The following is a 17,104-nucleotide window of genomic DNA, read 5'->3' as shown; positions in this document are numbered from 1 at the left end:
CCACGAAAACCACAGAGCCCCTTTCTTTGTGCTTGCTCCTCTCTTACAGTGCTGTAGGTGAATTCCTCTCTCCTGATGGCCTGGCAAATTAGAAGCCTCCAAAGATTGATGTAGCTGATTGGTTTAAAGGAAACTGTTTGACATGGTGGCAGAATGATATGCTATATATTTAGGTTCTTTGCACATATAATTATTCTTTGGCATATATGTAAAAAATATGTACCCAAAATACAGGGAGAGTGAGTGTATATATGTGTGCATGTATGTGGATGTATAAAAATGTTCATCCATGCGGTTCTGCATGAACGTAATGTAAGATGATACTGGTAATGGCTGTCTACTTAGTGTATATACAGAAAAAGCAGCAGCCACTGGCTAAAAATAGCCCCAAATTCTTTGCTCAGATTACATCAATTAATCTTAGAACATTTGATGTGAAAAGTTAGGCTGTTAAATTCTGGTTAAAATTCCTGGTTCTTCTGGGAGGCTGGAGAAACCACTGGGCTGGGGACGCGGGAGCCAGATGTAATTCTGCCTCTGAGCAGCTGTGTGACATTGAATGAGCCGCCTTGACTCCTCCACCTTCCACCACCAATATTAAGTCAAATTATAAGCTTTTCTGGGCATCCCTGAACCCTTGCTGGGGCCTCTGAGGTGCTGCTGGAGCAGTTTTACCCTCCTGCGTTCTCACCGGGAGCTTTGGAGGTAACACAGGTGCTCTCGCTGCTCTGTCCCCTGGTGTCACAGAGATTCTTGCTGCAGCCGCGTTGTGCAGCCTCTTGGCTTCGAAGGCGTTGGGCACTTGCAGGATGGTGCTTTTCACACGTTGCCACCTTGCTCTCAATCACTGAATCAGCTCGTGTAGCGTGTCGGTTGTATCACACTTCAGACTTATATTAGAGCTTCATGATACAAAAGGGAAAATTGATTATCTAGAAGCGGCTGTAATTAAAACTCGTTTTTCTTGTCTGCTCTCCCGTTCTGGCAGCCCACTCCCTGTAGGCAGCGAGCTGCTTTTCACTGCGCTCTAAAGTTCAGCTGTTGCAATCAAAGGTAATTTTGTTTGTGCAAGATACTCATCTCCAAAGGAAGGGCCAAGAACAGGGGTGAAAGAGAGGACAGGAGGCAGATGACTTAAGTGTGTCTATTAGGCCTTTCTGACAAACCCAATAATTCTTTAATGGCCTCCTAATAAACTGTAACATCGTTATGTCTGAGAGGTTTTTTGGACCACTTTTCTGCTCATTCACTGGAGGGTATGAGGAAGATGCAGTCAAAATCAGGAGAGCTCCGGATGTGTCTCCGTGTTGTGTTGATACGGCGCTACAGCAGCGTCCGAGTAGCTTTTGTGCAGAAAGGGAGTAATGGAGTAAATGTTGTTACGCGTATGTTCAACCGTAAGATTCATCAATACATGCGATGCTCCTGGCACCTTTTACATGAGCAACCCAGAGGGTTTTGGTACCTGAGGGATAAAAAAAAAAGATTATTCTGTTGCAAGATAGAATGTGCTTAGTGTGACTTTCTCTGAGCCATATGGTGCAGCAGCACCTGCAGGGAGAGCGGATCCTGGAGAACAGAGGAAATTTCAGCTCTCCTTCCCATCATCCCACCTGGCCGCCACCTGCTCCCACATGGAGTTGGCCTTGGTCCCTTGGCTCCCGCAGCGACCGCAGGGCGAGCAGGAGGAAGCGCAGACAGACAGTGAGTGTGCAGTGTTGTGGGGAAACAAAAGGGACTTGGAAAGAGCAGCTGGGCCGGGAGCCAGGCTGGCTCCTGTCGCTCCCGGCTCCTCCAGGGCGGCGACCGGCCGCGGGACCAGGGCCCGTCACCCCGCGGGGACGCCCGCGGCTGCGCCTCCGCCTGGGCACGGCGACCTCGGGAACCGGGCGTGAAACGCGTGGCAAGTCACACTCGGAGAAGGACCCGTTGCCATTTGATAGCGGACTAGCGGTTCGGAAGTTTCCATCCTTCTGGTTTTGTAGCGCGAAGTAGCGGTGATAGCAGCTGGGAGTATCCGAGTGTGGTTGGCAGTAATATCCACACACCAGGGATAAACATCCCTACAAAACTGAAGTGTTTATTTGCATGTGGATGTCGCTGCTTGGTAAATTCCAACACATCTGGTTATCACCGCTGAGATTTGCCAATAAAAAGGAGGGTGTTTTGTCTCGTTTTTCTCAGAACAAAGTGAGCGTGGCTGCTCATGTAAAGGAGGTTTGAGAAGCTGATACTTAACAGATTTCATTCCTCCTTGTCTGTGTTCACCCCACCTCAGCTGCGTTCAACCACCTTTTTTCACTTAGTATGACCGCAAATATGTAACCACGGTTTCTTAACTGAATCTAACCACACTGGTAGCCGCGGTGAAGACGAGCGACTTCGGAAGGAAAAGCCGTAGTGATACAACAGACCTGTGTGGATCTGCCCTGTGAGACGAGCGCTTGCACCACACTCGCGTTGGGCTGAGCTGCAAATGGTGCCCGTGTGCTTCATTACTCAAAAGGGATTTTTAGATTGTGGGATGTCAGATTCTGAACTGAGTTCAAAAATTAAGTTGTTATAAAGCCTGATCTATTGCACAGATCAGTGTTTTATAATGGTAGGTCACGCTTCTCCCTGCTTCTCGCTGGGTAATCTGAGGCAGGGAGGGGAATTGCTCAGGGTTGTTCGCTGAACTGATGCACAGTGAATGTCCCCAGCAGTCACCCCAAGGTGAGCTGTCTGGGTCAGTCGGAACTGGAGAGCAGCCTCAGGGGTTCTGGATGTGACCACGAACAGCGTGGTTACACCTGCGGCTGGGCTTGGGCAGAACTTGCGCCATTACGGGAACAGTTTGTATCAGATCTATCCTTACCGGGCCTTTTTTGTTTACTTTGAGGCTCCTTTATGCTGCCGTAAAGAGGTTTTAATGCAATTTAGAATGCACTGCGCAGTCCGTCACCAGCTTCCGAGCACACAAATGGGAAAATTAACAGCTGTTTTGAAGCGTAGCTGATTTCCCGAGGACCACCTCTCCCCCCTCTAATGGAACACAGAGATGATAGTGAAATGCAGTAACAGAATAGACCAGCAGGAGCTGACCCTCTAAATCATCTTGAAGTCAAACAGCATTAAACAGTTCCTGATGCCGCCTGCCAAGTGCGTATTATCATCGCGTCTCTGAGTAGCGCAGCCATTTACAGATAAGACAAGGTTAGTGCCCTCGGAGGAGTGGAACTGTGTTTGCAGAGGTGTTGGTACCAATTCAGCAAGTCAATACAGTCTGTGTTCCTTTGCCTGTTCTTCCTGTTTAAGGGCCGGTCCAGCTCCGGGTCTCTGATCCGGAGCAGCGTGTAGGTGCCCGTACGTGGTGCTTGTGTCTGGTGCTGGCACCTGGATATAATTTTCAATGTGGTGCGTGTGATATTATTGTGAAGTCTTGCGGTCTCTCCAGTGCAAAGTGGGACTAAGGATATGTAAATTTAATTCCATTGCCACATAAATCCTCTGTAAGCATGATCCAAATCGTGTTAATCCAGATCTGTGAAAAGGAGCCTTTCTTTTTCTCTTTGGATTTTAAACTCTTCGGGATAGGAATCGCTCGTACTTGCGTGTGTTTGGAGCGCTGTGCTCTTGGTTGAGATCTGTAAAAACTTCTGCCATGCTTGTACCAGAAGGATGGGATCAGTTGAAGTTTGTAGAGGGACCAAGGTCTTGTCGGTGGATGGAGAACTCTCCCTGTGCCCAGGAGGAAGCCAGGGTAGAGATAGGCCAGGACTGTTATTGATAGCAGAACAAAGGAGGAAGTAATTAGGCCACACCCTTTATATGTTCCCTTCCCCTGCACGGATGTGAATTTCAGGCCCAGACTTAAAGAATCTTTAAGGCAGGGGTGTACTTACCTAGAAAAAAACAGCCCGAACGGTACAGAGTCCATGCGAGCTATTGCGCATCAGCCTCATCTGGTTTTGCTGCCAGCTGAAACAAGAAGTTACGTACGATTCTGTTTTTCTCCTCTCTATATTTCTTTTTTCCATTAGGTTTAGAGTCAGTTAATGTTTATACAGACTGAGTCACCCATCCCTACCCAGCCACCCAAGAATGCATTCAATTCACAGCTCGAGCAGCAAACCGAATGTTTAAATTGACTCAACCTTTGTGGAGGCTTTGATCCATTCTGGAGAAGGGTGACTAAGTGAACCGGGCAGTGGGCTCGCAGCGCCCGCCTTGGCCGGGGGTCCTTTCACAGGGGACATGGGGAGCGGTTTGGGGGCGGCCGGGGCGCTGGGGCTGGGACAGTGGCCAGAGCAGAGCGACGGGGCAGCCGCTGCCACCAAACCTTGGGGCTCTTGCGGGTTGGTTTTACAAGCGCCAGCCCCTGTGCGTGCTTGGATTTGGATACCTCGGAGGGATTTAATTTTCACAAAGTGCTGAATACACATGTTCTGAAAAACAGGACGCTGGAAACTTGTCATATGAAAAGCCCTGGTTGTTGCTTTTTTTCAAAGCGTGTGCTCTCTGGTCGGTTTTTCCGCTGTCAAACCAATGATATTTTAAAAGGTGATCAAATATGGTCGAACGCCATAGCGTTAAAACAAGGCGTTTTCTCTGTGTCGCGTCCACCCCCCCTTATTTGAGATGCTTTTGGAGCACTGAGGGGTTTTAATGCAGCCGGATTAAGGTGTAAATAACTGAGCTGTGTGTGGCTGGTTCTGGTGGATCCGGCGGTGTCCCTGCTCGCGTCCTGGACCTCATTCCATGCTGAACCAACTCGGTGTCCGAGCCTCGGAGAAAGGGGGTAAATGGTCTCTTGGGTTGTGCAGTTCCCGCTGTACGTTTGCTGGAGAGCAGCCAGCGCTCCCGCGCCTCCTCTCCTCTCCTGTCCTGTCCTCTGCTCTGCTCTGCTCTGCTCTGCTTTCCCTCCTGCTCGCTGTCTCTCCCTTTTCCCTGGCCTTTTGTGCCAAGAATGCGGTGGGGGAAGGGGAACCGCACAGGAAATGCCTCTTCTTGTCTCTAACGACATTTCCAGCTGCATTTGGATGGGAGAATTCGAGGAGGGGGAAAGCATCAAATCAGTGGAAAGTTGTTCAGCTGCCAAGTCAAACTGGTACATTTTAGCTCTGGAGACAGTAGAGCCTTTTCTCCTGAATTTTGGCCCCTTTTTAAAGTTCCGTTTTTGGAAAAGCAGGGGGAAAAGAAGTTAATGACATCAGTGCTCCTGGTTTTTATTTATATGCATATTTATTTCAGCAGAAGTGAAGCTGAGTCGCAGCTTTGCTTTTAAAGGCTGTGAGTGCAGTCGGTTCAGGAAGGCTCGAGAGGGTGATGCCTTTTTCTTTCACAGCAAGGAGCGCCTGCCTGCCCGTCCATCTTTGTCCGTCCATCTTTGTTTGTCCGTCCATCCACCCACGTGCGGTGCCAGAACCTCCTGCTCACCGCCTTCCATCCTCCTCGTGTTATTATTCAGTAACCTGCCTGTCCCACCTGGGCATGCATTAAAGCAATGATTGCAGCGCACACTCAGCCCTTTCTCCATGGGTTGGTGGGTGCAAGGACGGCCTCACGATTTGGGAGGTGCCGAGGAGGCAGGGGGGTCAGCACCAAAGGAAAGAAGTGGGAGAGATGTGGATGGGACAGGAGATGAAGGTGGTGCAAGCAGATAGTGTGGTTTCCTCATCTCTCCAGCACGGAGGGGTTCTCCCCAAATCCCCCACGTGTTGCAGGAGATGAGCTTTGCCGCTGGCACGCTGAATTTGGGATTTCTCTCTCCCACTGGTTCGGTGCCCAGCATCCCGAGATCTTCTGTTCATTTTGTGTTCAAATAGTATTCATTTTGTGGCTTGGGAGAGTAAAACTTGTGATGAACCTGAGTGGCGTGCAAGAACTAGAGTGTTGCCAATGGTGAATGTTACAGTCTCGAGAGTTCAAATGCTGTGTATTTTGCAGTTGTTTGCCATATAGAGTAAGGTGCGGTAAGACATCAAACCTCTGCAGCAGCTTTACCTTGTGAAAAATAAAAATTAAGAGGAGGAATAGAGAAAGGAGGGGGGGGAAAAGCTTGTTATTAGTAGCCTGGTTGTCTGCATTTAGAAAACCTATTAAAAATGCATCATGCTGAGGAGACAGTCTGCACAGCGTGTAGAAAAGATGGGTTGCAATAATTCTGTCTGGGTGTTTTGAACCACAGCCTCAGATAAATACACAGGATGGGGAAGGGAGGCTGGGAATAAAATTCTGAGAAAAGTTGTTTATTGCCAGTGCGATTGCATTCTGGACTGCAACCAAGTGTGTGGCTGTGCGGGGGTCACAGAGCAGGCGGCAGCGGGTGACGGGGTGAGAGGGGCTCCCTGGCAGCGCCGGGGCGGCCGCTGGTGAGGGTCCGCAATGGGCTGGGCTGGGCTGGATCGATCCCAGCCCCTCTGAGCTCGGCTAAATCAGAGATGGCTTTCTGCAAGTCACGTGGCAGCACATTGATGGGAACGTCCAGCGTGCCTTAACCGAAACGCAGGAGTTGTTTGCTGCTTCTCTTTGCGTTTGTTAAGGTTAAAAGGGGTGCCCAGAGGCAGCAGAACGAAGCGCACGGGGGAACGGGGAGTCCGGTCTTTTAACTCCTGCGTTTCTGCTTTACAGAGCGGATCGTGGTCAGCGCCCTGGCACAGAGTTTCAGGCCACCGCCAACAGGGCGGGTGGGTTTGTCATTGGGATCTTCTGGGTGTTCCTGCGGCAGCATCTCACGGGGTCCAGCTGTTTGCCCCAGGCCTTTTTCCCCCCAAATCCACAGTTGCTGCGTTTACCACGTCACCATATTCTTTCTCTGACAGCATGGAAGAGCAGATGGGGTCTGGTGCATAATGCCAGCTTCGCTGGTGGTGCTCTGCAGCCTTCTGTCTCTGTCCTTAGCGGAGGAGTGGGGAGGGAGCGTTGGAACTTTCTTCTTCCCCGCCTTGAATCGCTGTTTGCCCCGGGGGACCTGCAGGACCGGGGCCTCCAGGCCTGTCCCTTGTCACAGTCACAGCCCGCAGGGAACGCTCTTGGCTGCGAGCAGAGCAGTTTCTGCCCTTCTTCTCCTTTCCAAAAAGCTGGATTCCTGGAGCTTTCCACTCGCAAGCCGTCTGTGGCATGTTCTGCTGTCCCGTGCTGCTCAGCTCCATGTGGCCTTTGACACGTAGCTGAGCTGGTCTTATTCGTTACGGTGGGTTAGGGCATGGAGCAGAATTTTAGAAGAGCTGGGTTTTGCTCTTGGTTGTACTGGCTTTTTGCAGCAAATTATTGTGTCCTCTTAAGCCTGTTTCTCCAGCTGCAGAAAGTCAGTTAAAAATGTCTGGTTTATTTGTATGCATTTTGATGTCTGCAAAGTCCCATGTGAGTGACGTGTGCTGCGATATAGTCAACTGTAATGGAAAACTGTCCCTTATTTAGTGTGATTCTGTGCACTTTTTCATTTCTCTCGTGTTTGAATTTGTCCTTAATTATCTGTGATAGGTACTGTTTCATAATGTTCTGCTCACACTGATTCTCAGCATTGTGGACTGGTCTGAGGACGGGACCGGTTCGTGTGTCCCTCAGCGCATCCTTGGTTTCTGCTCACAGACGTTGTGTTTAAGGTGTGAAGTCTTCTGTGTCCCCCCTCTATTTACTGTGTGTTAGCTGCAGCCGTTGACTCGCTGTAAGCCGTACCAGAAGGATGTGACCCAAATAAAACCTCAGTGTAAGGTCAGTTGGTGATTTCCAGTGTTGTTTTCTGGCTTGCAGAGGTTGTGCGGGGCTGGGCAGTGCCTTGTGCTTTAGCAGTGCATTGTGCTTTAGCAGTGCTGCCGAGGCGATGGGGGAATTGACCGGGGGACAGTGAGCACTGAGGAGCTGAAATGGAGCAACAGAGAGCCCCAGACTCACCGCTGCTTTGGGTTCCATTTCCTTCCATAGCATCTTGATTTTGGAGCTGTTAATTTAATTGGCACGTGGAGATTGATGAAGCTAGAGGAAGAATAGCACAAGGATATGATTATGTGAAAGGTAATCAAAGTATTCTTTTGATTGCAAAATTCTTCTTAAGATGACTTGAGGCAGTACAAGTTCCCAAATAAGATGCTGTGCTGGTGTCAGCGGAGTGCAGCACACGTTAAAACCTTTGACCTCTCTCATGAAGTTCACCTCCATACTCTTCAGGGAAAGATAATATTTACTATAAGAGATAAATGTTTACTGTGTTTGGGTTGGAGTCCAGATAGGACCTTCAGAGCTGTGTAAGCATCTTCCAGAGCAAGGGCAGTGCCAGCCAGGCCTCCTTCATCCAGCGTGTTTAGATCCATTTCTTGCGCAAACCCTATTTGCAAAGAAACGTGAGTGAGCTGTTGGGGCTTTGCTCGAGGGTTTCAGGATTCCGCAGTCTGGTTGGTGTTCTAGGAGACCCTCGGAGCCCGGGGGGTACCTGATCCCGCTCCTTTTGTACGTGTTCGTTCTCCTCCTGGAGAAAACAAGCAAACAAAAAGATCAAAAGCAAGAATTTAGCAAAGCTTTTGATGCTGTAAAATGGTATCTGGTGTGGCACAGCATTCGGTGAGTTTCCTGGCCAGGCCCGTGGGTGCCAGCCAGGCCCGGCTGGGTCCCACCAGGCCCTGGAGGATCAGATGTGCCTGGCAGCCTCCGGGATCCTGGACGGTTCTTTCTGTGTCTCCGTGTTTCTCTGGAGCCCGTCCTGGGCCAGGCGGTGTTTGTGGAGCTGCAGCCTGGCTCGCGCTCGCTGTTATGGCGGTTTCTATGGAGGGAAAAAAAACAGAGGGGTTGCCAGACCTGGAAGAGTATTAAAAAAGGAGAAGAAGGAAGCGGAGCAGGATGGGGTGGAGGAGAAATGTGATCCTCGTGTGCTCTGGAGGTGGAATCTTGATTTCAGCCCTCTCCCCCGGTATTGAATTGTAGGTGGTGGGTTTTGTCTTCCCAGGCTGCAAAGTCAAAGTGAACCGTGTGTGTCTTGAGCAGAGCTGAGCCCCACATTTGGAACAGGACTGTGCCCAACGTTTGGAGCAGGGCTGTGCCCCACGTTTGGAGCAGAGCTGAGCCCCACGTTTGGAGCAGGGCTGTGCCCCACGTTTGGAGCAGAGCTGAGCCCCACATTTGGAGCAGGGCTGTGCCCCACGTTTGGAGCAGAGCTGAGCCCCACGTTTGGAGCAGAGCTGAGCCCCACATTTGGAACAGGGCTGTGCCCCACGTTTGGAGCAGGGCTGTGCCCCACGTTTGGAGCAGAGCTGAGCCCCACATTTGGAGCAGGGCTGTGCCCCACGTTTGGAGCAGAGCTGAGCCCCACATTTGGAGCAGGGCTGTGCCCCACGTTTGGAGCAGAGCTGAGCCCCACGTTTGGAGCAGAGCTGAGCCCCACATTTGGAACAGGACTGTGCCCCACGTTTGGAGCAGAGCTGAGCCCCACGTTTGGAGCAGGGCTGTGCCCCACATTTGGAGCAGGGCTGTGCCCCACATTTGGAGCAGAGCTGAGCCCCACATTTGGAGCAGGGCTGTGCCCCACGTTTGGAGCAGGGCTGAGCCCCACGTTTGGAGCAGGGCTGAGCCCCACGTTTGGAGCAGAGCTGTGCCCCACGTTTGGAGCAGGGCTGAGCCCCACATTTGGAGCAGAGCTGTGCCCCACGTTTGGAGCAGGGCTGAGCCCCACGTTTGGAGCAGGGCTGAGCCCCACATTTGGAGCAGGGCTGTGCCCCACGTTTGGAGCAGGGCTGTGCCCCACGTTTGGAGCAGGGCTGAGCCCCACATTTGGAGCAGGGCTGTGCCCCACGTTTGGAGCAGGGCTGAGCCCCACGTTTGGAGCAGGGCTGAGCCCCACGTTTGGAGCAGGGCTGAGCCCCACGTTTGGAGCAGGGCTGAGCCCCACGTTTGGAGCAGAGCTGAGCCCCACATTTGGAGCAGGGCTGAGCCCCACGTTTGGAGCAGGGCTGAGCCCCACGTTTGGAGCAGAGCTGAGCCCCACGTTTGGAGCAGGGCTGAGCCCCACGTTTGGAGCAGGGCTGAGCCCCACGTTTGGAGCAGGGCTGTGCCCCACGTTTGGAGCAGGGCTGAGCCCCACGTTTGGAGCAGGGCTGTGCCCCACGTTTGGAGCAGGGCTGTGCCCCTCATTTGGAGCAGAGCTGTGCCCCACGTTTGGAGCAGGGCTGTGCCCCACGTTTGGAGCCGAGCTGTGCTATCGGCAGGCGGTTCCTGACCCCAGAGGCCATTTGGTTGGGGGCTGAACCCAGCCAGGTGTCCCGCGTGTGGGGAACAGGTTCAGGTTCACCCATGGCAGATGCTTCAGGTTGTATTTCTGTCAAAGCCTCTGGATGATCTGCAGAATTGGGGGTTAATGGGGCAGTCTCTTGCCTTTCTTATACTTTTAAGTCAGTCTCAGCTGTGCTCTGCTTTTTTAGGCGTGATTTCAAACCGCTGCCCCTCTCCATCTACACTCCAAGTTCCATTTCAGTAGATCGGTTTCAGGAGTTTTGGTAGCAGCCTCTGGCATCAGATAAAAGCCCCTGCAACTCTTCTGTTAATGGAGGTGAATGGGTTTTATCGTCTTGCTCTGCAGCTCCCCGGTCCAGGATTCGTATCATAAGAGCTTTACTCCAGGGAGTTCTTGGAGCTTCCTGTAAAGCGGGAGGCATTGCGTGTTCTGAGGGGATGCAGAAGGAACCAAAACAAATCAAGAAGAAATGATCTGCCCTCAGATGAGTACTCTGTCCTCCGTCCCCTTGAGAGATGTCCAGTGTTAAATATATTGCTTTGTAGTTGTGTGTTTGGACGATTTCAGAAACTGTTTGCGTCTCTGGCCGTATTAATACAGGCAGCCGTGAAACGGACCCCCCGTCAGCCCTTGCCGTGTCTCCTGTGCTTGGTGGGAGTCCCGCAGGGGTCGATCCTGCCCTGGTCTGTCCCGCACCTCGTTCTGCACGGACTCGGGGGCTCTTTGCGTGCCGTTGGAGCCGCTCCGGCTTGGGCTGGTGGTGTTGGGGTCTGGAGAGCTGTTTTCCGACAGACCGGGGCTGGGTTTCGGGGGAGCTGGGACCGATTTATGGTTTTGTGTAGAAACCAGACAGGATTTTTGTGGTTTTTGTCCCCCGAGTTTTGGTTTTACGGCCTTCAGAAATAGTCAGAGGGCGTATACAGGCACATATAGCTGAAGCGAAAAAACCCCTCGGTGCAGTTTCTCATGGTGGAATATTCAGTTGTTCCTCATTATAAGGAATTTCCCTCTTTTGAAGACCTAGAGGCACCTCTCTCAGAAATGCTGAGTCACAGAACTTTGGTGGTTTTGCCTTTAAAAGAAATGATCGGGTCTGAGTTGTGTAAACTTTCCGGCGTCACATTTTGGGCGCTCCTGGCTGCCCCATTCTGCATTCGAACTGGGAGAAGTAAGGGAACACATTCTGTACTCTCTGGGCGTAATTATTTGCACCGTAGGGCTCAGTATAATTGTTTTTACAGGTAGATAATATTCTCAGAAATACTCAAGAAGCGTGTTCTATTTTGTATATTGTTTTCACGGGTAAAAGATTGTTTAAAACAGAAACCCATTAGAATGTTGTGTGTTGAAGGCAATCTCAGGGTCAATGTGTGCTTGCTTCAGACGGTCCGGGGTATCTTTTCTATTTCACTAAATAGAGATAATTCTATTTTCAAACAATGTTGCACGTGCCTGTTGGATGCTGGTGTTTAACCTGGGGTAAAGGTGAGCGAACAGGCCGAGGCTCAGCACCACAGCGGCTCCGCATCGCCCGGCCCGCGGCGCAAGGGATTTGTGGTAAGAGAAGGACGGACGAGCTCGCGTGGGGTTTTATTATTGTTGATCTTGGTTTAAATTGTCCATACGTATGTTATTTAGAATGTGGCTGTTCCTGTAGGATGTCCTGATGTCCTGTAGGATGTCCCGATGTCCTGTAGGATGTCCCGATGTCCTGTAGGATGTCCTGATGTCCTGTAGGATGTCCTGATGTTTTCCAACAGGGTCAATTTGAAGAGCATCCAGCTGCAGAGCAAAGGGCAGCGTTGAAAGGAGACCAGGAAACGAGGTTTCAAACAAAGCCTCCGACGCTTGGTGAACTTCACCACATCTGCCCTTCTCTTTCGCCGGCTCAGACACGGCCTGCAGGAAGGGCACTTTCGAGTATCTCCATTGCAACACGGTCTGGAGCTCGAACAGGGCAAGAGGTTATTTTTATTTTGTTTCTTGGAATTCGGTGGGCCCGAAATCTCTGTTAAATGTTAACTTTCAAAAGACACCCGCATCAGCATTCTGGGCCACCGCTGGGATGAGAAACGCAGAGGTTCCAGAGCCAGATCTTGTCCTTTCCCAGCCTCCTTCTCTTCCTTCCTCTCCATACGTTTCTGTGTGACCTGGAGAAGAATCCGCAGGCAGCTCTGCAGCGTCTGGTAACCACGATGTTTCACTTTGAGTCTGATCATAGAAGAAACTGAGCTGGCAAAATGTAATCCCATTCCCCCTTTTCTCTCTTTCGTTCATGTTTTCATGTCAGTGAGCATGGTGGTTGCCATAGGAGAAAACCAGCAGATTAGAGGCTGGGTTGCTGAAGTGTTGACTCATAGATTGAGTGCTAAATAGGTGCTCAAGACTTTGCTGAACTGTTAGCAAAAATGGCACAAAATGTCTCTCTTGACTGGGTTTGTAAACTGCATATGCGTATGTAAGTAGGAAAGAGACCTTGTTAAATAGACAGTTCTGACCTCAGAATGGAAAAAAACATCCAGAATTTTAGCTGAAGTTTAAGCAGCTCATCATCTAGTTGAAGCTTCGTTCCGTAAAGAGCTGAGAGAAGAAATGTCTTCCCGTTGCATCAGTTCATCTGTTACTTTGAAGCATTTCAGCTAGTCATTTTAATTATTTTTTTCCTCTTTCTTCCCAACAACCATTTGGAGTTGCTCCAGGTTCCTGTCAGTCCGGGATGCTGGGTAGACAATCGAAAGAACTGAATTATGTTGAATTCTCACCCACTTGTGGGAATTAGTGCTTAAGGAGGATCATCTGTGCAAGTGAACGGTCTGGATGTTCCCCCCAAATTCAGGTTTCACTCTCCATGGCGGTTCAGCAGGGCTGGCCTGGCTCCATCGCCCTTGTCTCGGCGTTCCTTGGGTGCCATGCGTTTCTTCCCGTGCACACCAGGGTGTCCCTTTCCCGTCCCACCCGTGACATGGGCTCCATTTCACAGCGACACCGAGACCAGATTCATTCTTATTCACACTGTAGTAGAGGCTCGAACCAGAATCGTGACCTCCTGTGCTTAGTGCTTCTGCTGTTTGTTTTAAAGCTGAATTCCAAAGCTCTCAGCTATGTAGTGAAGATAATAATACCTGCTTTGCCCTCCTTCGCTTCCCGCGTTATCTGTGCATGCCATCGTTCCAGCTGTTCCTGTTGAATTAGGGCAAAAACATTTGCTTCTCAAAAAGATGGTTTATACTAAAAGCATTCGCTACCTTACTGTAAGTCTGAATAGCAACGGTAAACTATATTAACAAAATATAAACGCGTACCAGCTGTCTGGGAGTTCGCACGCAGGGTAGGAATAGGGCTCGGAGTGTTTCTAGTGCATCCTGCAATCTCAAGTAAGGCTCCTGGCGGCGAGTATTCTTTTAATTTACACAGATGTTTCTGCATCATCTATTCTTTTCAGGCTGTTGGAATGATCAACAATTTAGTCTAATTGTGCTGGATGTTTGGGTTGTAAGGCTGTTTATTTTGTCTGTATGTCTGGAATATTCACTCTCTCAAGGACTTGACTTGACTCCACAGACCGCACATGATTTACAGGGACATGCGGTGTGCGTTGTTAAGACCTTGAGGGTGATGCTCCCGAGCCTGGAGACTGGGATGCCTGGAGCCAGTTCCTACATTACTGTGTCTTCTGGATCTGGTTTTCTTAAATAAAGCCCAAATTTGGCAAAGCGGTGATCTGAGCATGCTCTGCGGAGCTGCGATCCTCTTTGTCATGGAACAAATAAGCTATGGTGCAAATAATGGAGGAGCTCAGGCATTTTACTGGCAGTTAAAACGTGGTTGCTGGAGAATCCAGCCCCGCACACCTCGGTGGGCTCTGAACCGCAGGAGACCTTGGCTTGTGCCTCTAATCCCCGAGAACCATGGGCTTTTCTTACCATCAAGGATGGGAGAGCCAAGAGAAACCATAAAAGCAGTGGAGTAATTATTCCCTTTTTAACGAATCCTATGGATCTTTAATAGCTGTAGTCAAACAACCCTTATTCACCCCCCTTGATCATGATAGATAATCAATGGTCTGGGACAACTGATGCGTAATAAAATACCAGTTAGTACCAGAAAACCCAACGCATGGAGAAGCAAAGAGCCCTTAATGACTATAAGACTATTATTTAATCCCAGTATGTTCCTTGGAGAGTTCTTGAGTTCGTAGAAGCATCTCAATCTACAATACATTAAGTTTGCAATTAATATCTGGTTTTCACTGATTAAAAGTATTTATAAAGTGACTCAAGCGTTGCTTTTTAACACAAATAGCAGATGTAGGGGTGTGTGTGGCGTCTCGTGTTTATGACCAAGGGTGCTGGTTTAGCCACAGAGTTGCCGGTGTCTGTGGAGTTGCGTTGCTGGAGGCGCATTTGGATGTCCAGCTCAGGGCTGGTTTTGCACATCTTTGAAATCCTTCGTTCCCTATTCTGTTTTATTTGGCGTTTTTGCTGAACCTGTGAGCAGTAGCACGTCCTGCCCTGTCTCAGCCTTCCAAAAGTTCCTTGAGTTCCTTTTCTTTTCCTTCTTACTTTACCCCACGTTCTCTTCCTTCTTTCCATCCCGCTTCCCCCCGCAAAGTTTGATTCCTCCTTAGCGTATTTCAGCATAATTAAGCTATAATGTATAATTCATCATTCTGTGCCAAACCCCGATTCTTTTGCTTGGGGAGGGTGGAGAGAGAGAGAAATTTGAACAAATAAAAGGTTTTATTTTGCATGGAAACTTGGCAGGTTTTCCTGTGCCAGCTTCCAGACTCAGCTAATACTGGGCTTATTTGTGCAGGGGTTGGTTTAAAGAAATATACCTCTTGCTAGAAATACCAGAACTTCCTTTGTTCTCACCACTCCTTCTCTTTTACCACCTTCAACATTTTCTATTTTGCAACAAATGGCTAACATTCCTCTTCGGTGTCTTTAAGGATAAAAGCCAGTGGAAAGGGCTCTTTCCTGCTGCTCTTTTTTACTGTGTAAGTAGTGATAGTGCATTGTAATTCTATCTACAGATCTCAGAACGCTTTGCAAATCTGTATTAATTACAGACTCTTGATAGGTGGTCTTAAAATAGTGGTAATGCCAACCAGTGTGTGACTCTGCTCTGGTTTCAAGGCCCGTTCGTAACACAGGCTGAACTGTGATCGACCCGTGCCCAGTGACGAGGTGCTGAGCACCGCAGTGTCGGTCCTGCCACAGCTGGATGTGGCACATCTGTATGCACTCCACAGCCTCTCGGTACTGGCATTCCGTGGAAACGTGCCCAGCTGCCCATGTACAGTAATATCAGTATTTTACAATACATGGTTACTTTTCTCGTTTCTGAAGGTGCTGTAGTATGAAATCCAACATCTTGCGGTTGCAGCTCTCTCTGGTTTTCTCTGTTGGTCTCTCATAGCTTGGTTTAAAAATGTTTTGAGGGCCCCTTATGTGTTTTGTTTCATTGAAGGTGGGAAAATGTCCAGCCAGTGATTGATGCTTTTTTGGAACTCGTTCAGACATTTTCCTTAGCGGGGATGGGGAGGTTCTTACATTTGACTCCGATCCAGCGTTCCCTGTGCTGCAGAGCTCCTGCTGGCTGCTTCCTGACTTTTTGCTCTTAAATTTAAAAAGGAAAAAGAGAGAGCAGCAAAAAGTACAGCAGACCTGGAGTATTTCAGTTGATTCGGTGTTGAAGCTGGAATTAAAGCTCCAGAAGCAGCAGGTTTCTGTGTCCTTTCCCCTTATTGCTGGCGCTGCCGGGGTTCTCTGCACTGGTTTGGGTGGGAGCAGCCAGTGCCAGTGGACAATTCCTCCTGGGAGGCCCTCACTGCATTAGAACAGGATTATTCCTGAGCACCCCGTTAAGCCGTATTCTGAAGCTTGTGTTGATTGCCGAGCCTGAACTGGGACCTCATTGCAGGAAAAAGGGCTGGGAACATCCCCAAGGGAATCTGGGACCGGTGTGGCCCCGAAGAAGCAGATTTTCAACCGTGCAGCAAGAACGACGGCAAAACCCCTCCTGATAATTTTGCAGAATGGGCTTTGGAAAAATGGCTTAGAATGCAGGCCTGGTTGCATCCTTAATGCTGGCGCAGCTCTCAGGCAGCTCTATAATTTGGAATGTGAGTGACGTCAGTTCTCCTGGCCATCTGGTTAGAAAATCTAGTTGTAACTGAAAATATCCAGCCCTTTTTTCTCCATTGCTAGGTGGTGACTGCACACTTACGTAATTTAACAGCTCAAATTCTTTTCCATTCTGGCGATCTCTTCGCGGAGTCACAACGGAGCGGATGCTACCGAAAGGACACCATGGGCCAACGTGGGGAAGGACGAGGCTGGGGTTAGGAGATGCGATTCTGTTTGTCCTGGTACTGGTCGGGTGTGTGACCTTGGACAAGTACGTTCCTATTTTTCTACCTCAGTTACCCCCATTATTAAATAATGATAACGACACTTGCTATGGTACAGGCGTTGTTAGGATCTATTGAGTCACGCTGTGAAGCACCGAGACAGCAGGGACTGTCCCCGTCTCTGCCTGCGCTCTTCTGCCCCTTCCCTACCAGGGGTTTCTCTTTCTGCTCGGCACATCCAAACCCCCCATTTTAATGCTGTTCTTTAAATACTTTCAGAGCCTCGCTGCTCATTCCGCGAGGTTGTGGACTGCACAGATGAAAACTTTAAATGGCCACTTGGTCCACAGCACCCAGTACTGTGGAACAATGGATCTCTGTGTCGCGTCTCGTGGTATAATGCACCGTTTTTGTACGTTAAAACTGAGTTGGAGCTCTAGAGCTTACATTTGTTTTCCTGAAGCACTAGAAAGAATGAATTCATGCTAGGGGGAAAAAACGAGTGGGAATTACTCAGTGGTTAGGTTTAATTGTTCTGAATCCTTGCA

The 17,104-nt window shown here is 49.6% G+C and overlaps 1 protein-coding gene across 2 annotated transcripts in view; it reads left to right on the top strand.

The window, feature by feature from the left end:
- The window catches only part of SKI (SKI proto-oncogene), an 85,850-nt gene that overhangs the window by 41,829 nt on the left and 26,917 nt on the right, over window positions 1-17,104 (top strand). Inside the window, exon 3 of one of the 2 annotated variants that reach the window (XM_071798593.1) lies at window positions 11,962-12,165. The exons of the other annotated variant lie outside the window; for it this stretch is intronic. Coding sequence (XP_071654694.1) covers window positions 11,962-12,165 — 204 coding nt within the window. The remainder of the gene's footprint in view (window positions 1-11,961; window positions 12,166-17,104) is intronic. 2 annotated transcript variants of the gene reach the window in all.

Source organism: Patagioenas fasciata, chromosome 23 (assembly GCF_037038585.1).
Source record: "Patagioenas fasciata isolate bPatFas1 chromosome 23, bPatFas1.hap1, whole genome shotgun sequence".
NCBI classification, from domain to species: domain Eukaryota; kingdom Metazoa; phylum Chordata; class Aves; order Columbiformes; family Columbidae; genus Patagioenas; species Patagioenas fasciata.
Note: the sequence above shows the minus strand (reverse complement) of the source record. Positions and strands in the feature narration are given on the sequence as shown.